Source organism: Arachis hypogaea, chromosome 9 (genome assembly GCF_003086295.3).
Source record: "Arachis hypogaea cultivar Tifrunner chromosome 9, arahy.Tifrunner.gnm2.J5K5, whole genome shotgun sequence".
NCBI classification, from domain to species: domain Eukaryota; kingdom Viridiplantae; phylum Streptophyta; class Magnoliopsida; order Fabales; family Fabaceae; genus Arachis; species Arachis hypogaea.
In genome coordinates, this window is record NC_092044.1 from 118,860,636 (window position 1) to 118,888,071 (window position 27,436).

The window sequence follows — 27,436 nt, forward strand, 5'->3', positions numbered from 1 at the left end:
CATACTTGTAAGTATTGACTATCTTCAACATCAATTTCTTAATTTAATCATAAAGCATGTGACAAGTTTAATTTACTATTATTTACCACAAGCTTTAAGTTATTAACAAATTCATTGGGAAAAATATAACCTTTTTAAAATCTATACTAACATATAGTATAAAATATTTTTTTTACATTTATATTTATATTGTATCCATCATCATTTAGCCAAAAAGGTTGGGTTGCTTTAAGTGATTCAACATATTTGTTTCTTTTCCAGACCCACAAATAAAAAATATTTGTTTATTTCAAATAATGTTTTCCATTTGACTACTTACTACATATAACAAACAGAAAAATGACAAAATTAAAGGATTTAACCATAACAAAAAAATACTATTTGAAAATTTAGTCTAGATAAAAGTTATTTTTAAAAAATTTACATCGGGACACTTTGTGATCTTTTAAATTTTTTGAAAGTATTTTTGTTGTTTTCAATTTTTGAAATAATTTTATTGGTGGCTAAATTTTTTAATATTATTTTTGACAACTTACTCTTTATGTAGTTAAAATCGGTGATTATAAATAAACAAATAATGATTATTACTGCATAAATATTAAATATTATGGTATGATTTATTCAAAAACTATAGCGGGTCAATGCTCCTAACCACAGTGACACACGATGTTTAAATTTTTTCCCCTCTTATATTAAAAAAAAAAAAGTAAAAAACTCATGTGAAGTCGACTTGATGTGAAGTTGATATTTTAGAGCAATTATATAAAAATTTAGTCAAATCAGTCAAATTATCTAATGGCTCTCAAATATCAACTTCACGTGAAATCGACTGTATCTAAATTTCTACCATTAAAAAAAAGGGTTTCTTAATTTTTTTTTCATATGAGATAAACTTAGGAATATGCTCAATTGTTCAACTAGGCTTAACGAGTCATGTGCCATATTATTCTATACAACAAAAAATTCAAAACAGCATATAAATAATACTTTCTCAATCATCGGTCTCTAGATTGAAAAGAAGACAATGGAAGGTGCTTGGTTACGAGAAAAGCACAAGAAGATAAGAATGTCTGAGCCATTGCAGATATTACAGCTCACGAGCTCGTTGCATTGAACTCAAACTTTGAATCAAATAGCATGATAATGGAGAAGCAACGAGGAGAGTTGAGTAGTATGCATGTTTTTTAGAGTATTTGACTAATGAGATCGAATTGATACTATATATATAATATTCCTATATGGTGGATACTACAATGAAGATGGCATAATTGTCTTCATATGAGTATATTTCTTTTTGACCTTTGGATGATGGATTGTATGGTTAGATTTTGATATTTATAAATGTGTTGTTTTTGTTTAAAGTGTGGCTAAATAAATAAACCACACTTTTAACTAAAGCATCTTCATGAGAAGATATTTTTGCCATCTTCATTGTAGTATCCACCTTCCTATATAACATTATTAAATGTATGTAGCTATATAGTTAGTATAAGAATATTTATTTAATAATGTTTTGGAAACCAGTTGTCAGGATCCCAATAACACAGATTTTCCACTTCTACCACTCTTTTTAATTCAATTTATTCTTACCCTCTTTTATCTGAATAAAATTTCTAGCCTAGTGGCTAGTGGACAATCATTAGTTGTCACTTTCATGTAATATTATCCAACGCTTTTCTTTTCTTTTTATTTATTTTTTTTTTTTGGTGGGGTGACAATGCTCTTTGTCCCTTTTCTAGTTGGACCAGATTAAATTTCCTAAGATTACACATTTATGCACATATATACAACATAATTTATGCTCCTTAATTAGAGAATTAAGGATTTTTTTTAAATACATACCTCTAATCAAGATTATTTATTTTAATTTTTTTCAAAGATTTTTTGCACGCAATAAATGTTTTAAAAAATTAAAATTAAAAAATCCTTAAAATTTTATCGTGAAGATAATTAAATTCCTTAAAAGTTTAATTATAAACAAGTTATTATTGACTATTCATTCTTATAAAACAAATTTTATACTTGATCTTTGTAAATTGAAAATATATAGATCTCTCTAACAATATATAGTTTTAATTCAATTTAGAGAAACTATTTATATATGTATTACTGTGTATAAAATTAATAATTTATTTATAACTAAATTTGGTAAAAATCTTATTAATTGTAACAAAATGTTAGAATTTAGAAATGTATTTATTATTTTTTTCTAAAATTTTTAATTTTAATTATTTTTTTATATATGTTTAATATCTTAATTAACAAATGGACTAAGATAAATAAATTGCACTGCAACAGCTTTAGAAGTACCGAATCAGTGCTAGCACAGATTAGTATGTTAGATGAATTATCCTTCATCAAATGAAATGAATGAATCAATATCGTATAAAAATATGGAATAATAAACCAACTTAGGTTAGTCGAGTGGTCAGCTTACTCGTCCGTTTAAGCAAGTGTCGGGGGTTTGAATTCCGCTTTATGCATGCAGCAACTTATTGACCAGCGGCAGACCCTTAAATGAAGCTCAGATCCACGATGAATTAGTCTTTGACCTATCGGGTTGAGGGATACCGTGAAAAACAAAAAAAATGGAATAATAAATAGCCCCTATCAATGAAAGTTACGGTAATTTGATAACTCTATGAACCTAAACATGTTTTAAGAGGGAGAGAATTGATCATTAAATATAGAATTAGTTATAAATATATATAGTTTATTTTAGTTTTACTTTTACTTTTTCTCTCTTTCTCCTAAACTTCCAATTCACAGACACATCTTTAGAAAAGAAATAGTTATTTATTACTAATTTTTAGTAGCGTTACATTTGAATTTTAAAGATAAAAAATTACCAATAAAAAATAAAATTCTTTTATAGGACTTCAATCAACTCATATTAAGATGCCACTTCACGTTTATATAAAACAAATTTTAGATACTTTATCTTTTAAAACTGTGATCATAAATATTTATATTTTATAGTCACAGTTAAAAAAAAAAAAAAAAACAATGATCAAAGATTTTTTTTAAGGTTAGGGTTAAAAACCGTCAGTGTGACAAAAAATATTTAAAAGCTATGATTATAGTTGTGAAAAAAAAATAATTTATAAGGAAAAAACTCAGTAGCCGTACGTACTCGCACTAGTGTAGTAGTGTAGACTTACATAGTTGCATGTTCAAATAATAAGTAGCGAATAATAGACAATAGTGTTTTAATTCAATCACGTACGTTAGCTAAAAGTTTAACCATGCATATATCATAAACTAACCCTAAACCCTATTATATACTCCATTGCTACTCTTAATTATTTTCTATTAAATGGTTGTTATAAACACTTTCCTCTTCAACTAGAAGAGCAAATTCTCCTTCAACCGATGTCCAAACTCCAAACTTAGCTTGTTCGTGATGAGTTCCTAATTATGCCCAATTATTATAGGCCCATCTCATTATTGACCATTGGCAAACGTTATTAGTAGAAAATGAAAATTAAAGTCGAAAGTAATAATTAACTAGGGAAAATTAAACCCTCCCTAGCTAAAAATAGCAAATATAATTTCAAATCCTAGCGTTATAAATAAAGTTAAAGCTTGCCCATTTCTAGGTTTACTTCCACCATAACCATGACATTTTTTACCACTTACCACTTTTTCTTGTCTTTTCTAATAATTTCACATGTAATCTACCTAGTAATGCTCATAAACACTAAGAGTGAATATAATTCTTGCAAATTTTAATGAAGTAATTAAAATTTTAATCATCCTTGACTAATAGGCGTATGGAGCAACACTATAACTATTGTGAAATTATTTATTCTAAAATTTAAACAGATAAAAAAATAATATATAAATTTAAAAAATATTATTCATACACTAAACATTTTTTATATTTATATAATATGGAGAATGTTTGAGAATCAGCTGAATTTATTATTTTTAATAACCAATTATTTAATAATGTTTAAAAGTGTAGGTTAAAAAAATATTATTATATTTTTAAATAAAAAAAAATCACACTGATAACTAAATGAATTAACCAAAAAATAATAATTTTTACTGATCTTTAAATTGTTTATATAAAAATCTAAATACTGCTAATTAATTATGTATTTAAATTATTTTTTAATTAACAAAACAAAAAAAATGTGCTTACTTATTAAAAATACTGGTGTCAAATATAAAAGCTCTGCACGTAGCGAAATTGTATAAATTTTATATATCCTTTTAACATGCTCCTCATAAAAGAGTCATGCCCCTTTTTCTTTCATTTTAGTTTGCCTTAATTTATGACGAACTGCTTTCTTTTACAAATAGTAAGAATTAAATATTAGATTATTTGGTTATAATAATTTAATTTAATATATATTATATTATGAAATTATTTATCTAAAAAATTCAAACAGAAAATTAAAAAATACATACGAATGATTATATCACTTACATTAATCAACAACTATTATTCTTGAAGTATTTTTGGTTACTGTTGTTAGAGATATATTTTCTAAAAAAATTGAATAAATAGAAACAAGAAAATATTTAGCGTCCCAATGACTTGACATTTTCTTTACAAAACCTATCATTATTGCTGTGGTTTTGACGTACCGATAGAAGAAGTACCAAGCGGAATTAAATTATAATGAATATGAAATTATGTACATAAATGTTACGGGAACATACATACTTAAGGAAATTGCGTAATTATCCTTTTTCTTCACCGGAAACGAAAATGAAATGGCAACAACAAACAACACGAAGACACGAGTAACCAAATGGAAAAAGACACTGTATGTCCTAAACTTGAGGACATGATTCTTAAACACAAACCGGTAGCAACTAAACAAAGATAGCAAACTAACACAAAACGAAGGCCACAATATAAGTACATGCTACGTTCTACAGTTACTTATAAAGTTATAATTTTGTGGCTCATAATAATATTGCATTTTTTTATTATAATCTAACCAAATAAACCTGTTTAATAATAGATCCTAAAAATATTGTTCTAACTTTTCAAAGAAAATTATATATACGGTGTTCATTTTTTTTTTTGTTTCTTTTTCTTGGTTTAGAGTCTGGGAATAATTATTGAGGTTGATACTTAGCAAAATTTAGTTGTTAGTCACGTGCGTCCATGATCTGCTACTTCTCACCCACGGAAGTGCACTTCTCATTATGGGCCCACTTAACTCTACAAATATCAAATTATCCATCATTATTCACGGAAATAGATTCTCTCCATTTTTTTGTCATTAGAGAGAATAAAGTATAATTTCCTATCTTTAATTCTATAAATGAGACCAAAAATAAATAAGAGAGAAAATACAATAAAAGATAAGATCTTTCATTAGATACCATCCAATTTTTTTCATTGGAGAAGATCCACTCCTCCTTATTCTCTAATCCTTATTCAATTTTTTTTTAAATATTGGCTGCTGGATAGTGTAATATATAATTATATATGATATAATTGTGTATTTTATTGTAATATTAAAAGTTAGTAGTAATTGCTCTTTGCAATCTGTAAGTAACAACAAAAAAATAAAAAAAATAGTACAAAAAAAGAAAATTGAGGAACAACTAAAAATATGGTAAAAATAATTTGATGTCCAATAAAAATAATTTGTAAGAGAAATAAAAAAATTGAATATCAATGACTATAAATTTCAAATTTTATTATCTCCTTTACAAATTATTTTCAATATACATCAAATTATCTCATCATATTTTTAGTTAGTTCTTTCTATTTTTTTAATTATTTTTTTATTCTTTAACTACTGTTTATAAATTACAAAAAAACAATTTTTACTAACTTTTAATATCATAATAAAATATACAGTTGCATCATAATTACACATTATTTTAAAAGGAGTCATTCAAATAAAGTCATCTAAAATATTTTTTTAAGATGTTTTTTAGTAATTAAAATTTAATACATATAATAGATTAAATCATGTTATTTTTGTCAAAATTAAGGTAGACAAATTGATTTGACCGAAAAAATAATAAATTAAATGTTAAACTGGTCTAAATTAATATCATTTTTATAGAAAATAACTATAATACCCTATTATAAAAAATGACTAAATATTTTTATTATATATATATATATATATTAATTTTGAGAATCCTAAATTCTAGTCTTTTATTTTCCTGTTGTCATAGGATTTGAATTTAGAATTTTCATAATTAATATATATATATAGGAGTATTTTAATCATTTTCTATAATAAGAGTTGTTACGTTGGGTAACTAGAGGTTGATGGATCGGGCTCGCACAGTTGGCCCAATCGTCCTGGTAAGAAGGCCTTTAAGCTTGGTCCCGCGCGTAAGGCCCTCGCCCGACTTGTGTGCGAAGGAAGGAGGAGGGAGTGGTACCTGCAAAGACACTCCGATGCCTAAGTTAGCAAGGGTCTCAGCAGGTTTAGAGAGTATGGGAACTTAGAAATACCTGAAAGTTGTCAGTGTACTTATAGTGGTGAACCCATAACCACCGTTGGAGTGGTTCCACCTTTAAAGGAGGATAACCGTCCCTTTATCTTATAGAGGTTAGGATTTGACTCCTGGAAGTGGGTTGAGAGATTTTAAGAGCAGTTACTTATTTGAATAAGTGCTATCTGCCATCTAGTCTGACTCCCGACTTCCTTTTCGAGGAGTTTGTGTAGAAATCGACCTCTTTGGTGGAAGTCGGTCGCAAGAGGGGGCCAATTTTCGGATTGGGCATTTTTGCCTTATTGGATCCTGGGCCTTTAGCGTTGGGGCAGGGTATGAACAAGAGTATTGTAGTCATGTTCTATAAAAAAATATTAATTTAGATCAGTTCAAAATTTGATTCACTATTTTTTTCGCTCAAATCAATTTGTCTAGCCTAATTTTGACAAAAATAATACGATTTAATCGGTTATATGTGTTAAATTTTAATTATTAAAAAACATCTTAAAAAAAGACGTTTCAGGAGTCTTTATCTGAGTGGCTCCGTACTCCAAATATTATCCAATACTCAATAAAAATAAACTCTATTCTCTACCTTTCCATTCAGTCCACACTCATTACCATGCTGCCCACCGCACCCTAGTACATTCCCACGTGACAAGTAGTGCCACGTCATCCGGTATTAAATTTCTAGTGAATGAAAAAATAATAAAATCTCCTACGATAGTGATAGCACGTAAAAAGAAACAAAGTGCACCGCTTCAAATATTATACTACACACTTCTTCAGTTCTTTGGATTATGAAAATATTAAAAAAGCATAGGAAAATAAGGAAAATGAAAAAAAAAATAACCGGGAATGAATCTGGCGTGTCGGTGCCGACAGTTAAGGCACCGACAGGGTGACCGGAAGTAAAGGGTTGATTACCGGTTAAGGAATAAAAGTGGAGCTCAATCCCATGCACATCGTCGGTGCGTATTATTTTGACTTTCTTGTGATTTCTAACATTTTTTCCCAACGGTTTTCCGTTACTCTTTCTATTTTCTCACTCACCCTCTTCATATCGTTAAAAAACAAAATTAATAATATGAAAGAAATTTGTATTACAACTCATAAGCCCTGGATTGCAAAGAAATTATTGTATTTAACTAATATTTTTAAATGAATCCTATGATATATAAGTAAAGTATCTTATAAGTTTGTGTAATTTGATTTTTAATAATATATGTAGGTCAAAGACTAAAATGATTTAAAACTGAACATACTTTCCATTGCGGTTTTCTCTCAAGTTAGACAGGAAAATCAATAACGCCAAGAACAATTTATTTCACTTTGGTACACTCCAACTACTTATGTTTAGAAAACAAACACTGAAATTGTCCTTGCTTCTATAATAATATCCAGGCAGAATACACTATGGCAACGGTTAGATTTGTCGCTACGTTTTATTTATGCAATCACAAACTAGTACGTAAGCTATCATTTTTTTTAATTTCCATATGATTATTAAAGTGAATTATACATGAATGATATAATTTTGTTATTTATATGGGTTAGATATGATTAATCTGAGAATTTAATAGAATGAATTTTACCCTACCAATTTGTCCTAACAAATTGTTGCTTTAAAAAGCTTTATAATAAAAAAAGTTTTCAATTTTCTTTAGACGAATTGCATTTGAAAAAATAAAAATTTGAAAGGTAAATTTGCGGGAGGAATTGTACATTTAAAATATTGAAAATGTTTACCCATTAACTAACGATATTAAATTTTTTTTTTTTTTTGCCTGTAAGCTTCTTTTTCTATTTTGTAAAAACAATGTTTTTAAAGGAATATTGAAAAGAAGAAAGATATGAAATAACTGTGTTGGCACTGATATATTATAAGGTGAATGTTATGGTGTCTAAGTTATGATGCTTAACTTACTAAAAAAAATAAAAAATAATATTTAATAAATTTTAACTATTTTATACATTTTATTTTTTACCTATAAAAACAAATTAGACAATTTATGCACAACAATAAAAAGCACTATAAAATTCACCATATTATAAAACTTTGTAGACAAAAATTTTCTTAACTTCTTAGCGTTCTTATGAGTTAACATGTGTAGTGTGCTGGATTGGAAAGCAGAATAAATGGGGCACGTGATTTTGCCACGTAGGACAAAATATTTTTCTTTGAAATAATATATGAGTTAAATTTTGATACACATTTATTAACGCAAATTAACATATATAGATAAGAGTTTGTGGTTATATATTTTTTGGATTTGTAGCTTCTAAATTTTAAATTTTATTTAAAAAATAAAATGTAATATCATTATTTATTTTATAGACGAAACTAAGAAAAATAAAAAAAACTATTTAAAAATAAAATATTACACTTTATCTTTTAAAATAAAAATTTAAAATTTAAAAAATTTAAATTTATATTTTTTAATTAATTTTTTTCAGATTTGATATTCACAGGATTTGAAAGATTAATCATTAAATTTTCATTCTGATAGATATTCTAATACAAATAAATTTTTTTAATACACACATAATATAAAATATTTTATATAATTATACAATTATATATATATATTAGATAATTATTTATACTATTAATATAAAAATAATTATTTTTATTAATATAATTATATAATTAAATATAAATATAAAATTATTTTATATTAATAATATATTAAAATTAAATTCAAAATATATAATATATATTAAACATAAAGATATTATCGATCCCCGAATTGAACGCCGAGAATAGGGAATTGAAAGTGATGCGTACATGTGAGCTTAGGACCAAGAAGGCTTTTTTTGAACTTTTTAATTATAAACTTTCAAAGTTTAGCTGAAAAAAGGTCATAACAAAAAAGAGTTTAACCGAAAGAAATTGCAATTATTGAGATATATGTGTGTTTTAATGCAAATAATAAAGAAGTTAGATGCAAAAGAATAGTTGATAAAGGTGGCAAATTTCAAAGTATATGGATTTGAGTTATTTCTATCATAAATATTTATTTAATAGACAATTTGTAAGAATTTTTGTATGAATTTTATGAGAGAGACAATGAGAAATTTTGATAATATATATAATGAATTTTGAATTTAATATAATACAAAAAAAAATTCAAATAATTATTTTAAAAAATTAACCATTTTAATTCTAATTTACTAAAAAAATTTATTTAAACATCCTCTTCTCTTCCCCCTCCAATCATCTGCCACTCTGCTCTCATCATTTCATCTCTCTAGCATTAGAAGTTTGCTCACCGGCCAACAAATAACCATCTACGTAATTATTAAACCAAATTAAATAAAATAATCATCCAATTAAAAATTAAAATAACCACCTAAAAAAATCACGTCACATGTAAAAAGAAAAATTTACCGTATATGCAACTACTGTAATTGCAAATCTTTTTTTTGAATTTAAAATTTAAAATTAATTAACTTAATTATCATTTAAATTAATTTTCTTTTTACTCTTATTATACACATTGTATATTAATATCATTATCTCTTCGTAGTTTCTCTTTTCGGTATATATACATATATGTTTGTTGAATATCTAAAGTATGTCTAATTTAATTGAGCCGTTCGATATTGAATTTACCTAATCCTCTATTAGTAAAATAGTTTAGAGTTCAAACAATTTAATCAAAAAAAGGAAGAAGTTGAATTAAACAAAAAAGGATAGCGTGTATCTTTTTTCTTAAAAAAAAAAGAAAAGACAACAGCAAACATCTTTGAATGTAGGCACGTGCCACGTGAGTGCCACAATACAGTGACACAACGTGGGGACGACGTTGCAAATTTTAAAACTTTTATGTGCAAACGCAATTATCTAATTGTCCTCGGAACACATTGATTTTGTGTATATAAAACAAGGACATTTTGGAGAATAAGAAAATAAGAGAGACATTAGTGTGCATCCCATTCAAGGGAACAAATAAATAGAATGTAGGAATAAAAATAAAAATAAAAATAAAAATAAATTAACGTTATAGAGTGGCAACCCACTCCTCATCAAAGAGACATTGTGCGACACAACTACAGAGGGCTCAAAACATTGTATCTATCAATCACAATCTAATTTAATTATAATAGTGGTAGAGTAATCTCGAAGTATAGAATACACAATTTTGATGTGATCATTTCTTAGATTAACTAATTATTCTCTTTAAAAAAATGAGTAATTTTGAGCTATTAATAATGGGTTCAACACTTGCTATAATATCTATACTATGAATAATTTTTTAAAATATTTTTATTTTTTTTTGAAATAAAAAGTTCAACACAACAAGGTGGAGCATCAACATCTTAATAAAAAAATATTAAACAGATAAAATAAACTAATTCTTAATCATCTTCGACAAAAATCATCAACAACCCAAAAGATCAAATACCACTCTACTCTTTGTAACTCTTATCGACCTGCTCACTACTTCTGCAACACCTGATTCTTAATTCCTGAAAATTCTGTTATTCCTTTTCAACCAAGTGTTCCAAATGATAATACTGATTTATAAAATGAATTTACTATTTTTAAGACTTGAATCAAATTTTTTAATTAAATTATAAATTATTTGTCTTCTCAACAAATTATACTTTTATTATTTGTATACATTTTTAATATATAAAAAGTGAATTAATATGTACCTTAATGAACAATAATAATAATAATATGATGTATAGATAATATAAAATATTTTACACATTTGTATAATTACATGAATGATTATCATACTCTTAATATAAAAAAATGTTATTTTTATTAATGTGGCATTACGTAATTAAAAGCACGTATAAAATTAAAACTAAATTCATACTATGGTATATTGTAATTCGGAAGTAAACTATGGTGGTGGAATGATTTTTTTTAGCTTGTAATTAAAATTATGAGCTTGTTTTTGTTGAGAAAGTAACACATTAACTTTTGTGGGCCAACTCAAAATCCTACTACTAGAGGCAGCATTGTCCCAAAGCCCAAACCATGCTTGGAGCTATGTACAAAACAATAATGGAGAAACCAACAGAGGCCCACCACACAAGAATATATATAAAAAACAACACCAATTGGAAAAAAGGAAGAGAGGTTAGAAGAAATTTGAGAAGGAAAGGCACCACCTAAAAAACAAAGCAATAAAAATGGTGATGCTTAAATCAACATCAATGAAACTATTTGACTCATGTCACCGACATCTTCCACTTAATCATTTATATTTTTGTCTGTCTCTTTGTTCAAAATTTAAATTTAAACATGATTTCACAAATTTATTTGAGAACAATGTGTTTCAACAATAATCATATATTATTTCATTCACTCAGAAATGTGACATATTTGAGGAAATTATAGCCACACTTTCACATGGGTTAAAACTCAAGATTCATATGGATTTTGACTTCTATGGTGTTCCTCTTTGAAAGGAATCTCATAAAGACCATTAATTTGCAATGATATTGATAACCCTCCTACACATTTTATCAATATTATTTATTTATTTTTAAATAATTAAAAAAAATAAGAAAGGGAGATGAAAACAATGTTTTGCATAGGTAGCACCATCCATCTCCTTGTCAATGAAATTTCACATGTATAATGCAATGCATGAAATATAGGGGTAGATTGAAGCATGCTAAGGTGAATAAAATGCACACTATGTTGATGGATTTGCAAATAGTATGGTGCACCATCACATGATATTATTGTTTGTTATTATTCATTATTTGAAAAAAGAAAAAGAAAAAGAAAAAGTTTTGACGTGTATTTCCAATCAATAATTCATTGATTCATGCATGGTTGTTTCACAATAATGACAAGTAGATAATGAAGAGTGGTGAGCTCACCAAACCATGTGATTTGTCTTCAGAGTGGGAAGCTGCTGTTTTTTTTTTTTCTTTTTCTCCTGTGAGTTTGGATAAGGTAGGCACTAAAAACAAATTAACAATGGAATCAATTTACGGTGATTGGTGGCTCAGGTTGGGCCAGCCCTTGTTTAAATATATGAGCCGTAATTTAAAACCATGAGCTTATATTTTTCATCATTCGTGATTTCATTTACACTCTGGCTAAAAAGAGAAAAGAGGCCTTGGGCCTGGCTTGTAATCGGCCTAGGCTGGGCTGGTCTGATAAAAAGAATTTCAGACTCAAGTTTATTCTGTCCAAAAAATAAAAAATAAAACTCAAGTTTATAATAAATTTGGTCTGGTTTAGTTGTTAGATTTGAATTTTCTAAAGTTTGAATTTTACTTTAGAGAGTAAAATGTGATCTTCTATTCTTGAATAATTTTTTTTCATATTTATTTTTGGCCCCACCTATAAAATCAATGGTGAGAGATCACACTTTACTCTCTAAAGTAAAATTCAAACTTTAGAAGATCAAAATCCTTAGTTATTAATTTACTAGTCTACTTAAATAAATGCTGGAAGTTCGAATTCCGCTTTATTCATACAGTAACTTATTATCAGTGGCAAACTTTTAAATAGAGTTTTAATAGTCTTTGAACTGTCGGGTGACAGATACCGTGAAAAAAAAAATTGTAGCTAACGAATGAGGTTTTATTTTAAGTGGTAAATCATGTATATTTTAATATGTTGTATCCGAATTTGTCTAATTCATCTAAAAAATAATAATAAAATCATTATTTTAAGAAATCAGGTTTAGACTCATTGAAAAGTCTACAAAATCAATCTAAATCTATTATTATGTATATATGTCATTTTTTCAAAGGGTTATAAATGAGGTTTGAATCATAAACTTTTAATTTAAAGACTTTATTATTTACCATTAATCTATGAAAATTTTTTAATAAATGTATAAAAAAATTTTGTTTCTATCTTATTAGATCTTAGATTCATTTAAAATTTTAATCTAATTAAAACTTTTTATTTAATAATAGATTTGTTAATAGGTTTCAAACCATGTCAACCATTTGAACATGTTAGACTTAGGTATCTAAATAAACTTTTATCACGGCATAGGCTAAATAACTAAAATATTAATAGAGAAAATAACTAAAATATTAATAAAGAAAAGGATAAATAAATCCTTGATTTTTTTGTGTACGGACATTTATTCTAAAAATTTAAAAAAGGTCAAAAACTTATATGAACCATACACTTGTGAAACGCGAAGCATCAGTACAATTGAATTTATAGTTTACTAACCCTAACCAATTGTGTCATGTCATGAGTTAGTATAAGTAATTGTCAGAGATAAAACATGAAATTGTGAAAAGTGAACAATAATTATCAAGAAATAAATAAGAATAAAATATTATTTTGATTTTTAAGATTTATGTTAAAAATAAAAATCGTCTCCAATTTTTTTTTTATTGTGAAAAACATTCCTATCATTATATGAAATTTTTAAAATGGTCCTTCAATTAAGTAGCATTAATTTTTGGACAAATTCATCTCTCGTGATAATTAGTCGTGTAGAAAAAAAAAATAATTAGACAAAAATTAAATAAAAACAAAGAAAAGTCACAAAACAAAACATCACCACAGTGATCATATTCTCTTATTCATTGGCTCATACTTTATTACCCTTTTTTCCTTTCTTCTGTTATTCTTGCTTCACACTTTACACTAATTCATGGAATCAATCAAAGAACAAGTGTTTGTGCAACACAGATATAAATACATATATCAATACAAGTATCAGATTTTGAATAAATTGACAACATATGAAGCAAGCTCTTGATCCTCAACTTAATTATATCAATACAAATGCTTTTGATGCATCCATATGATTGACTCTGCATGTTCCAAGCAGGATTTCTGGGAGCTCATCTTGTGTGTTGCCCTGCCCACTCACAATTGTCACCATCATATTGCGGCCGCAATTTAAAACTAGGTAAAGACTCGTATGCAGTTGTCTTCACGTGAAGTTGATAGTTAAAAACTGTTAGATGTCAAATCATCAAACGGTTCTCAAATATTAACTTCACATGAAGACAACTGCAAGTGAGTTTTCACCTTAAAACGATAAGCATTGATCACATTGATATATAACTTTACCTGTATCAAAAATGCCATTTCTATGACCAAGTTGTTAAGGTATCCAAGAACTAGGCTAGCAACCCCCCTTGCAACCGTTGAAGATCCAACATCAATATCAAGCTGATATATATATACATACAAGTTAGATTCTTTAAAACTATATATAAAGTAATGACTAGTAATGTTATTGTTACCTCAAGGTAGTTCTTCCCTCGAATGTAACGGATTTCTAGAGCTTGGCCTACCAAACATGCTTTCCTTCCAACACTTTGTTTTACAATCCATGATCCCTGATACAAAACAAAGATCACATTGTATACTGAATAGGATCTTGTATGATGTGCGGTAGTTTAATAAGAAAAGTTTAAGAGATGCAGATTAACCTTAGAAATATATGGTATGAGCTTAAATCTTGAGTTCCTGTAAGTATCATCTCCATCAACAAAGCTCTGCAGTAAGGGATAGTCTTCCAAGGGAGTTTTCATCATGTAATACAGTGCCATGGAGTACATGGGGTTTCCTGGCATCTGATCCATCACAATTGAATCAATATCAGGTAAACAAATCAATGCTTAATTGCTAATCATAATTAATTATTTGGATATGATAATCTATCTAGAGTGGTCAAACTCACCTGAATGTTAATCACAAAAAAGAATTCTGGACCACCTTTTGCTGCATATTCCTGAATGAATCCAAAAGGACTTATGGTTAAGATTTTTGAGCAGTGTAATTGTCTCAAGACAGTTACCAAATGGGACCTAAGAAAACCATACATGAGCAGCAACACGCGAAGAAAGGAGAACAGACCTGAACTATGGAGTCTAGACGACTACTTAGATTATCTTCGCGCTGATTGGATCGAAGCCAATCTGCACCAACCAGTTCCATTAAGGTTCTTTTTGCCTTGACCTGCAAAACAAAAATTTGTTGTTGTTGCAGTAAAAAAAGGTAAAAAGTATTCAACAAACTGTTAAGTATAGTTGGAAAAATGAGCAAAAATTTCATTGAATATACTTAGACCATTAAACTTTTACAAAGTGCTATAGTGTTTTATAACTTTGGGAAATTAATACCTTTTGATTATCTGTTAAGTAAGTTTCGCCTCGAATCAAGAACAAAGATGGATCAGAAGCAGCCCAGGAGCATGGTAATGCACACTTTGGATCTTTTTGGAGTGTGGTTCCATAATAGCATCTTCCACTTCCCTCCTTGTCTACATCAAACTCCAACCCCTTCTTTGGAACTGCCACATTTAATTTCTCTCACAATATCACATCTATTTTCATATTTTAAACAAATGAAGAAAATGATGCACACAAGAACACTAACTTGCAAGGTCTTGTAATTTTTTGACCAATGAAGAAGGGCTTGCTTTGGTGCGAGTCAAAGGCTGCACATTCCATTAGCATGATTAGCAATTCATAATTATATGAGGACATAGTTATCTTAACTAATCATATTCAATCTGAAGTTATCATTAATCATATTCTAAATGGTAATGTACCATTTTTTCTGTCTCCAATTCAGAGTTCCAATCATTTGGTGTGTCATAATAATCTGATGTATAGTCTGGAACATCAAAAAACTCATCTTTAGAATCATTGAATCCCATTAAGCCTGTTTGACTAGAAGCAGCAACTTTCTGAACCTCATCTTCCACAACAGAACCTTCCTCAATATTCTTGCTGCTGTTCTTTTCTTCAACTTCATCCTTTTGGTCCTCATCAAGTGGTGGCAACCCAACAATATCTTTTGTCCCTGCAATTGATTCAGTGTGGAAACTTCCTCCTTTTGTTTTAAACAGTTCTCTTAGTGCTGCAAAAGGGTCAAAATCAATTTAAGGACTTGCTACATTTCATCCATAACAAGCTGCAAACTCTACAATCTAAAAGCCTCAATTGGCAACTATCTCAGGATATGAATACAGAAACTTTCAGTCTTGTATGGTATCAGTGTTTCTGTATTTACTGTCTTGAGATACTTACCGAACAAACATAGTCTAACATACCAGCAACTCTCTCAAGCATGCGAACAGTTATGGCCCTTGCATTCGCAGGGCGCAAATACAGTTTCCAATACTTCCAATCAACAGCAAGCATGTGTTTCACAACTGATTGTGTTCCATTGTTAACAGGAGTAACTACATATCCTCCACCTGCCCAACAATTTACACAATTGTTACAGAAAGTAAAATAAGCATCCTTGTTTATACTCCCTCTATTCTCTCTTGTTTCTATGTGATCAATACATGGATAACATGTAGATTTAGAAGAAGAAGAAACATAGAAAACATCATTTCAGGAAAATCCTACTTGAACTTTCATCCAACCTACATATTTGTTTTCTCATTTCTGTCAAAAATTTCTTGTAGAGTAACATTCCATTGAGTTTCTTGTTATGGAATCAGTGAAATGTTAAACAATGATATCGAGATTTAAAGCGTACGTTACTTTTAAGGCAAGCTCGGACATAGCCTCTCTGTGGTGGACACTTCTTATGATACACAGACTGATATAGTATCACTGTTAAGAAAAACAACCAAACAGAACACAAATTATAACTAACAACATAACTGTGTATGCACTTTGCTTCAGAAAAAACACAAAAAAATACCATATGTGCCATCATCCTCTCTTCTCCAATATCTTTGTAACAGAAAATCTCTTTTTTTCATTCCCCTTCAAAGGAAGAATATACATCTTAATATTAGCAACATGGTTGATATTCTTTATGTCTGAATTGTAACTTGTATACAAGGTACCAATATCTACCATGGCAGCCAATCATTGTAAAGTTCAAGGTGAATAAGATCTGTGTGACCATCAAAGTGTTCAACCACACTTCCTCTATTAACACAAAAGTCCCATCTGCAACAACACACTTGCTAATTTAGCTTTGGAATATGAATATATGGAAACTCCAAGAACAAATTAGATGGAATTTGTTCCTCAATACATTCGAAAAAAGACGGCTGATTAGTCCTTCGAGACTTACTCTGATCTTGAAGGATCAAGACACATAAGGGTGTTAAAAATGTCCTCTGAAGTTCCATCAACCACACCAACTGCCATTATTGCTTGACTATCACCCCACTGTTGAATGCAGAAACAGAATGTTCACTTTTCAAAAAAAGAGAAAAAAAAAAAAAGAACCAAAATGTTATTAGACTTACCCTTCCAAGAGCATCCCATTCTTTTGCTTCTTTGAACATCCTTAGTCCTGCAAAACAGGCATTGAACTATGTGAAATAAGAACCAAGTCACTATGTTATGCATTAATTTGTATTGGACAATGAGCTAATAATAAATCTTTTACCATTTTGGCAACCAAATATCTTCCATGTTGAAGGTGCAATAACATCAGATGTCATTGCTTCTGAGTATATGTATCCATTTAAATCCAATTCAGAGTGTTTCCAATCTATTGATTTTGTGCCTCCATTTCTGCTTTAAACAACAATTTTGAGGCATCAAGCAGACATATCTTGTATATATGCAATGACTAGTACAAAATAATAATAAAAACAAAAGCTCATAATATTAAAATAATCTGACTTATAAAATAAAATTTATGTCATTTATGCACCTCAAAGATGAACGTCTTCTTCTCCGGTGGGAAGTCACATATTTCCTTGTTGGACTTGGGCAATCCTGAAATATATTATGAAAGAAACTTAAGCTTCTTAATTATGATGAGACAAACAAGCATTCTAACTCATTTAATTAAGGTGCAGAGTGGAACCTTCAATGCAGCTTCTTGCAATGATTTTATCCATTTTGCAGCTTCTTCTGGACTAGTTGCTCCCAACTATAAAAAAATTGAAATTTAAACAACTACCATGCATCAACCCAATATATAATGAAAATAAACTGTCATATATGCATTTACCTTAAGCTTATCCCTTTGATTTGAAGTATGATATGCAGTGAAAGTGAATAACACCTACAGAAAACAGATATCAATACGACCACTTGATTTGTTCAAAGCACTGAAATTTAATAGGAAATATATTCAAATAATTTATTGTTTTTTTTTATCTTGATTAATATTCTTACCTTTTTGTTAATATTTTCCCTTCCATTGTCAGTAACACGGATGGAGGAATCTATTATTGCACTTCTAATTGGCTCCTGAAAATATACAGCAGCTTGTTCATTAATTTACAACTATGAATTAGTTATAATATATAATAATTATAAAAGTAATTGGTTATTGCACTTAAATTATGTGAAAACTAAACTAACCTTTCTGAAAATTCTATTGTTGTTGTCATCTAATTAGAGCAACGAAACGTATTATTTAAATTAATTGTGAAATTAAACCAATAGTAATTAATTGAAGGAATAGCTTTTTTTTTTCCAATGTGAAGAACAAAGCAGAATACCAAAGACTACAAGTGACATTTTTTCAATGTTTCAGATTCAAAGTGTCAAAACACATAACAATGATAATAATAATAATAATAAATAACAATCATTATTTCTAAAAGATCAGCAATTATTAGAAATTGAGCATAAAACTAAAAATCATCAGCAACATACAACACCTGTAATGAAGCATCATTAAATCCTACTAATTAAAGGGAAAAAAGAAAAGGAAGAAGGATGATATAATTAAAAATGCACCTCCATTTGAGAAACAGGTTTGGTTTTGAAGCTTCTAAGGACATTGTCTTTGATGATGAAGTACCTCTTACGCGAGCTATGTTGACCAAACCTGTTATGGCGAAGAAGATAGAGAAAACCCTCCATTTTTTCCCCATTACTACTCTGAGAAGGAACACCCATTATTATTGTTATTCGTTATTTACATTCACAACATTGATTGGCGCTTCGTCTTCAACAATGATCGTCAAAAAGGCATCTTTATTGTCGCTGAACCCCAAAGAAAAAGAAAGGAAGAAACTTTTTTGAAGGGGCATGGAAGAAGCGTTGAAACGCGGTGGAGCAGCAGAAGAAGAAGGTGTTGGTGGTTGATCCTCTGAAACCGCCAATGAAGGAAGGATAACAGAGAATCGGAATTGAGATGGCAGTGATGATGACAACGAACAACGATCAACGTTGGTGTTTGGTTTTGTGTTCCTATTTTCCCGCTTCAACGATAACTACTTCTGCATGTTTTTTGTTGGGAAACGTGAACTCCATATCACAAACATATGTCAATCTTTCTTTTCTTTTTTTTTTAATATTTATTTTATTCTTCTAAGTTCTAACAATGTCAAACTTATTTGCATTATTCATTTTCTCTTTCTATAATGTAATACTCCACTTTCCTGTATATGTTTAGAAGAAGATTAGACTTTAGAGGATATACTTAAATAAGTTTTTAAAAAATTTTGCATCTGATATTTTTACTTTTAAAAGAATTGTATTACGTTAAAGTTTTTAAACTTTATAAAATAAGGTATATAAATTCTTTCATCACACTTTTAAGAACATATTTGTCCAAATAAAATAATGAATTTTATTAAAATAGAAACTTATATATCTTATTTTGTTAAAATTCAAAGACTTTAATATAAGAGATTAGAGATAAAATTGATAAAAGAATGAGAAAGAAAGAAAAAAAGAGAGAGAAAGAGGAGAGAAATATTTAATTTTAGAAGAAAAATTTTGATTTCAATTGTAATAAAAAAGATATATGAATATGATATATTTTGATTGTAAAATTAATAATAAATAATATATATAGTTATATTTTAATTTTAATTTTAGTTATAATTATAGAATGTAATATTATATATTTTTGATTGTTAAATTTATAATTAATAATTAATAATGATATATAAAAAAAGAGAATAAGAGAATAAATGATATATATATATATATATATATATATATATATATATATAGAGAGAGAGAGAGAGAGAGAGAGAGAGAGAGAGAGAGAGAGAGAGAGAGAGAGAGAGAGAGAGAGAGAGAGAGAGAGAGATAGAGAGAGAGAAATCAGAAATCTTTAATTTTAAAAAAATGTTTGATTTTAATTATAATAAAATTATAAGAGGTGACATATGATATAATTTAATTATAAAATTAATAATATATATATTAGATAGATAACAAATATAATAGATTCTTTAGAAAAGTAGTACGTAGTAAATTTAATTTTTCATATAGGTTTATCTAATTACTCTTTGATAATAATGCTTAAAGTTTTACCTGTGAATGGTGAAGTAATTGATAGTTCTTTTGTTTTCATCACCATATATCTTGACCAAATATTAACGATATATAGGTATAGATAAATAAATAAATGATTACATGGTCTATATCCTATTTACTAGGGTTTTAGAGTATGTGGAGTTGTGTAAGATAGAGTTTAAATATAGTAATAAATTATTAAAATGATATTTGAAAGTTTGTATTGTTGATAAAATAAATTTTAAAAGACGTTAACATATATAAATTTTTGAAAGATTTAAAAATACGATAAAAAAATTAAATATTAAATATAACTTTTAAAAAATATTTTAGAGATCAAATTTTGATGTAAATTTTTGTAAATATTATTAAAAAAATAAGATTTTTTTATTTTTAAAATTTGGTATTTTTTTCAAGTGATTTTTTTTTTAAAAAATTATTGTGAATAACTACATTTTTTTGAAAAAAAAATCTAGAGATAAAATTTTATTCCGAATTCTTTTGTGCACTTTTTAAATATCACCACAAAATTTAGATCTAATGAATAAACCATTTACTAAATATAAAAATTATTTTGTTACTTATAAAAAGTATAATAATTATTGATTCTTTTTGTCGTATTTTTAAATTATTCAAAAGTTGTTTTGTCTATAACATTTTTTAGGGTTATTTTTGTCAGAAACTGAATTTTTTGGATATCGAATTAGTAGTGTAGACATGTATGTTATATTTGTTTAAAAATAAATTTATTAAATTTTTTATGGATTGAACAAATTTAATTGGGTGAAAAAAAATTTCTATTAGTTGGATCGAATGAAAAGATTATAAACTTCTATGGTTTATACTTATTTAGGACAAGTGGGCTTAAGCAAGTGTCGAGATTCGAATCCTGCATTGTTACAGCAACCCATTCGCCAATGACAAACCCTTAAATAGAGCCCCAACCCGTGATGAATTAGTCCTTGACCTATTGGATTAGAAGATACCGTGGGCAACCACTATATATATATATATACTATAAACTCTACCCTATCTTATATTTCTAAAATACTACTTAATTATCTACTTAAATTAATTCAATCTCATTTATAAAGCTATTGCATTGTAATTGCCGTGAAGGTGGGGCCAAGTATTAAGGAATGAGGGTACCTTTTTTTTATTAGTTTCCCTTGATTTGCAGAAAAGAAACAATGACCATATTATAAATGAAGTTATTTTCTTTTGTTTCTTACTTTCTTTCTTTAATCAGTTATTAACCAATCAATGTTTTCTACAGAGAATAGACTGAGTACTTATTCTATCACTACTAAGTATTAATACTTTTCTTTATTTTTAGGGTTTGAATAGATTGATTTTTTTTTCTTTTTACGTTTCATTTTGATAATTAATCACAAGGCTTAGGCTGATGGAAACTATACTACAGATTAGAATTCACAGGCTAATAATATAGAAAATGAAGAAAGTATCCACCAACTTCTTTAGCTTCAAGATAATTCAATTTGTCAACTACGGGAAGATACATTTTTCTTCAAATCATGACAAGAATTCTAAACAAATTGCCTTGAAATGTTCATTTTAGCCAACCAAGACCACATGTTTTCTATCTCAACAATGATTAGTAAAGAAAAATAAATAAATAAATCAAAATCCTTGTTGTAAGCGAGAATTAACTTGTTTAATCTATGTAACATGAGACATTCAAAACCACATTTTCAAACTTGAAATGTTTCTCAATACATAAGAAGAAAGATCCTCTAAGTTTGTTAACCATTATGTAGTGCCTTTAAGATCTAACTAACATACCCTATAATTTTCTCAAAGGGAGGTTGAATGCTAGTTTTGGATGAATGACATGTGATCAAATTTTCAGGGGAAGATCGTACAAACAAGTAAATCTATAGTTGCAATTAGTTCTCTTAATGCATACAATAATGGTATATGACCTTCTCATACTCCCCAAAAAATTTGGATCTTCTCAGTCACTGCAATAAGAAAGACATAATAATGGTTGATAAGTGAGAGCTCAGCCAAGAGAAAATGTTTTGAATACGATTTTTCTTTTCTTTTACGAAGAAGACAACGAAAGAAAGTTGTTGAAGCGAGATTTCGCACATGCCTTTCTGAAACTAGCGAGATGTTCATCATTTTCGTATGGAAAGATCGGCGTGTAGGTATGACACCGAGGCCACGAAAAACAAGAAAATTGCAATCGACAGCATCAATGGCTCGGCAAGCATGAATATAGGGTTGAAAGTGTAGTATACCTGCGAAAAGAATAACAGAAGACAAGGTTAGACAGAGAATAAAGCACAACGTTATTTAGGTGGAACGAAACCAACAGCATACTAGAGTAGGCAAGGACACAACTTCTATGTTGTACTATGTGTTAAGACTCAACGAAGTACGCCCAAAGATAAAATGAAATATTTTATGCTTCGGTCTTTGTGCTGCGAACAGCCAAGTATTGAAAGTGTCATGGTTTTCATTTTCAAAGTCTATGAAGGTTAGAAAAAAGCAAGTCCTAAGTAATCTTTGTCCCAAGCTTGTTGACGGGAAAGAACTACAAATGTAATCTTCGAATCTTAATCATGATTGTGGTTGCCGTGGACAGGTTTATCGCCTGTAATACCTGGAAAGGAACGTTATGCTCAGGAACTACATTACTCTTTTCTAGAACAACAACAGTCCTTCCGATCACATCAAGATATGAATATTTGATCTGCAAAATTCAAAAGCAAAACTGTTTCAGCTGCAGGAAAACAAATGCTTCATTAAGCTATAGTAATACAAGTGAAAACAGAAATTCATAACCACCACAACTAAAACATGAAGAAAAGCAATATATTAATTAGACAACTTCGTAAATTGTTTCTTAGATAATGCAGAAATTCCATTGACACAATTATTCTGTCATAACAGTACACATTGCTCCATCTATGTTTTAAGCAATCTCTCTGAAAACACTTTTTTTTTTTCATTTTAGTTTATCTTTGGCAGTTAAACTTGGATGAAGCTGTCACTATCCAGCTGTGTGTAATTGTAAACAACGCAATGCAGCGTAACAGCGTATGCAGCATTATCCAAAGAGAATATTACCTCTAGATGTTGGTCCACTTGGAAAGGAATCACGGCTGTGGGATCTTTGGATCCCTCTGGCAGTACAACCTGAAATTTAATCGTTTAAGAAGGGTAAATTAAACCTCCATTATTGTGTACACAAGCCGTCAAAGCAAAGGTCACAGATTTCAGTAAAAAATATCAATCACAAGTCGCAAAACAAAAGAACAAGCTCAAACCCACTTTTAAAATCAACTTGTCAACCACTGTCTGAGTAAGTGGACATCCAAAAGTAAAATTTAGGTATCTTCTACCATCTGGTGACTCAAAAAGGAAGTCTTGCAATGGTAGCCCATAACCGATGACAAAGGTTGATTTCCAGCCTCCAAACAGGGGATACCGAGGTTGAAATTCAAGTTCTGACTGCAAATGATAAGCATGTAAATAAGTATAAGATTGGAAATCATGACATCAATGAAATGGTATGCTTCATTTAAAACTCAATCATATGTCGTACCTTCCGATAATCTGTACGTAAGTTTGAAGTGGAAACATTTCCTATTTCATCTCTGTAGTACACAGAGTGAACCTTGGGGGGCAGTTTTGCTAGAAGATGTTTGAATGAAGATACACCAGTAGCATCTGGTCTAGTTTGATATTCAACCCTGTCCACAGAAAACCACTTTTTAAGTTCATGCATAATAAAAGAAACTTAAAGATTGCATGCAAACAAAATTATTGCTCCCACCCTTCCTAAATGATAGTCTTTCAAGGCAATGCATGGAAATTAAGAATAGTTTTAAATGACTAAAATACCTTTTTATTCACTCATTTGAATATCACCCCTTACTAATGCAATAACTACCATTATTTAATAACCCCCCCTGGGCGGGGGTTGTTTCAAAGTGGTTAAAAATTGGATTCCTTTATCGAAGTTCAACATGAAATGACATCTAATCCAAGATTTTGAACTTTGAAGAGAGCATTCTGAGATACATAACTACTTATGTTGTTCTCCAAAGAACAAAGACAAGATCTTGAGCTTTACAAAGAACTAAGTGATGGAAAACATACCTCGAAAAAGCGCCTTTATGTCGAGCACCTGCATGGACCAGCCTATATCGCTCTGTGACCTGTACATTTCCCCAGTGAGAAATTTCAATTTCACGTTCTAGCTCCTCAACTACCGCGAAGGGATTGTTATTTTCAAAATGGACCAGAACAGGAGAATATGAATATGGGGGTTGATCTTCATAAGGTCCATATTTCAGCTCTGTACCAGCACGTTTAGCGGGATCGACCACAGTGAATGATTCTACCCGAGTGCTTGGTGTCTTAATGAAAGTTGTCTGTTCCTTGACATGATAGGGAGACAACAATATAGCACTATCACGGAAATAGACCAGCTGTGACTCTGATTGAGTTATTTCTACAGGGAAAGGTTCCAGAGAATGTGTCAATATGTAAAGCACCTCTAGTGTTGCAGTTTCACCTTTATTTAGTGAAGTTAACAAAGTTACGGTGAAGAATTTAGTTCCATTAGGTCCATCTGGTAGCTCTGCAGATTTAACATCAAGGGGGATGTAAGTCTTCTTCTTCCGTTTCCCAGAAGTTGCTGCAGCTTTGACTATTGCAAGATGTTCCGCTTCAGCAGGTGAAAAAGCAAGATGTACTTCTGAAGCAGGGGATGTTCCCAAATTTTCAACCTGAAAGAGAAAATGTGCAAAAATAAATGATCTGCCAATCCCTTCAAGGTTCAAAAATTACACGAATAAATTCTAGTCTAGAACAGAATACAATTCACGATTTGATAACTGTTATCAAATGTAAGTCAGCATACATAGTCACACATTACATCTAGACATAATAAAATGATCCAGCGACTATAGTTGATAACTCGACGTAAAAGAATACTCAGTCAAAGCAGAATATGGAACCCAATTTATACAAGAAACAGCATAGAGGAGTTACCTTCAATGTCAAGTACACCTTAATGATGTGAGAAGTCAAATCAATCTGCAAGGATCATGGGAATACTGTCAGTCAAAGAATGTCTAAAACAGACTATGTGAACGTCACCGGACAAAACATGATCGAAGTGTCAAAGACATACAACATTTTCTAAAATAAGTTAACATCAGGCTCAAATATCAGCTTCAACAAATGATATGGAAATAATCAAAGTACTATAATAACACTAATCTTCCAAACTTACTTCACAGACAATCATATTCCTCAATATCACACTCACAGAGAGAGCACATGTTAATAGTCAAACTTAGATAACAAACAAATCCAAATTGAACCTCCAAACTATAATTGGCCCTCTAACGAACTAAAGTGGCATCAAAAGAGACAAATGAAACGTTTCCACAAAACAAGGTATACATATATAATATCTATGCAACGAATTTATCATATATTATGATAGCCATCTCGCAAGTTCAGATTTTTCACACAGTCCCTTGAACCCCAAAACCAATTCATCTCATTTCCACCAACAGATCTTCAGCTGATACCGGACGAACGAAGAACTACTTAAGGAGAAGAATTAAAAAATACAGAATTTGGAATGAGAATTAAGAATTGGGGTAAAAAGAGATCGATTTGACGAAATAAGAGAGAGATGAATGAAGGAGAGCATACTCTGCGTTCGGCATTGAGGATCTGAAGGTCGTGCGTAGAAGAGAAGGAAGTTGGAAGAAGGAAGAGAGAGAGGAAGAGGAGAAGAGAGAGTGGAACTCTGAAGTGAGGTTGTTCTTCCATTGGCATTGAGAGCAGTTGCAGTTGACGAAGCTGAGGGAACGAGACTCCAAGAGAGATTGGAGAACGCTGTTTTTCTTTTCTTTTCTTTTCTTTTTTTCTGGGCTTTTTGGTCTCATTGGGTTTTGGTCATTGTTTTGCGGAGCTTTTGTTCTGGTCATTGTTTTGGGCTTTATCTTAAAGCCCAAAATAAGTTTAATTTTTTTCCGTATTATTTTATTGAATTCGGCCTAATACCAAAGTAGCCATCTCTTCTTTTAACAAAAACTATCAATGTAATACCAAAAAAAAATTTTCAATGCATTCTGACCAAAAAAATATCAAATGTTTTTTTGTCAAATCAAAAACTAATTCATTCTAAATTTGAGTTTTATTGCATATAAAAAAATTATAAATTTTATTTAATAATTTATTACTGTCTAATGAATTATTATATATACTAAAATATAATTTAAACATTCAATATTTATTTAAATAAATAAATAAGTTGACCAATCAATCAAGTTAAGTTAATTATCAAATCAGTTAATTCTATCAATATGTTAAATTCTAAAAAATACTAAAGAATCAATAGAATTTATTATTTTTTTCCATTATTTAGCTAATAATATTTAAAAATAAAAGTTTAAAATATATTTATTAAATTTTTAGACTAAAAAAATTAGACTAATAACTTAAAATGTTGGTAAAAAATAATAAATTTTATTGATTCTTGAATTTTTTTTCTTAAATTCTCAGTTCATTGAGTGAAGTGTATTATCTGGCCATAAATAAATAGATAAATAAATATATAAATAGCAAGTCCAAAATAAATAAATAAATAAATATGTGAATAGAGATAAGAGTTTATTGGTTTATATAAAAAATAAATTATAAAAAAATATTAAACTTAACCTTTGTGAATTTGAAAATATTAATTTGTTTGGATGTCATTATGTTGTTAAAATTTATTTTTCAATGAAAAAATTCTTTTTAAATTTTTTAGTGTATTTAACAAAAATTGTAGTAATAAAAATAAAAAAATAAAAAATATATTTTTTAA

At 29.0% G+C, this 27,436-nt stretch overlaps 2 protein-coding genes across 2 annotated transcripts; both read right to left on the minus strand.

The window, feature by feature from the left end:
* Positions 1-13,912: 13,912 nt before the first annotated feature.
* Positions 13,913-19,546, minus strand: LOC112712606 (protein ENHANCED DISEASE RESISTANCE 2-like). The gene is made up of 21 exons (XM_025765537.3): positions 19,060-19,546; positions 18,490-18,564; positions 18,323-18,376; positions 18,176-18,241; positions 18,020-18,084; positions 17,750-17,877; positions 17,607-17,653; positions 17,429-17,526; positions 17,206-17,301; positions 17,048-17,112; positions 16,885-16,956; positions 16,443-16,589; positions 15,939-16,249; positions 15,764-15,824; positions 15,508-15,677; positions 15,242-15,343; positions 15,066-15,116; positions 14,815-14,958; positions 14,626-14,721; positions 14,450-14,551; positions 13,913-14,234 (listed from the first exon to the last, which is right to left on the minus strand). The coding sequence occupies exons 1-21, from the start codon at positions 19,219-19,221 to the stop codon at positions 14,145-14,147; spliced, it is 2,202 nt and encodes a 733-aa protein (XP_025621322.1). The 5' UTR covers positions 19,222-19,546; the 3' UTR covers positions 13,913-14,144.
* Positions 19,547-22,224: 2,678 nt separating this feature from the next.
* LOC112712607 (dolichyl-diphosphooligosaccharide--protein glycosyltransferase subunit 1B) lies at positions 22,225-26,495 on the minus strand. The gene is made up of 9 exons (XM_025765538.1): positions 26,278-26,495; positions 25,603-25,647; positions 24,706-25,337; positions 24,149-24,296; positions 23,875-24,054; positions 23,671-23,739; positions 23,204-23,293; positions 22,691-22,838; positions 22,225-22,556 (listed from the first exon to the last, which is right to left on the minus strand). Exons 1-8 carry the CDS (start codon positions 26,401-26,403, stop codon positions 22,716-22,718), a joined length of 1,413 nt encoding a protein of 470 aa, XP_025621323.1. The 5' UTR covers positions 26,404-26,495; the 3' UTR covers positions 22,225-22,556; positions 22,691-22,715.
* Between the last annotated feature and the right edge of the window lie 941 nt (positions 26,496-27,436).

Bases quoted from the DNA above. Each gene is read 5' to 3' on its own strand.
- LOC112712606 (XM_025765537.3), bottom strand. From the start codon at position 19,221: ATGGGTGTTCCTTCTCAGAGTAGTAATGGGGAAAAAATGGAGGGTTTT. The intron at 17,527-17,606 runs GTAAGTCTAATA...TGCATTCAACAG, and splicing joins AATGGGATGCTCTTGGAAGG to TGGGGTGATAGTCAAGCAAT. The intron at 14,552-14,625 runs GTAACAATAACA...TATATATATCAG, and splicing joins GAGGGAAGAACTACCTTGAG to CTTGATATTGATGTTGGATC.
- LOC112712607 (XM_025765538.1), bottom strand. From the start codon at position 26,403: ATGCCAATGGAAGAACAACCTCACTTCAGAGTTCCACTCTCTCTTCTC. The intron at 25,648-26,277 runs GTATGCTCTCCT...TGATCCTTGCAG, and splicing joins TCCTCAATGCCGAACGCAGA to ATTGATTTGACTTCTCACAT. The intron at 23,740-23,874 runs GTGGGTTTGAGC...ATTAAATTTCAG, and splicing joins TTGACAAGTTGATTTTAAAA to GTTGTACTGCCAGAGGGATC.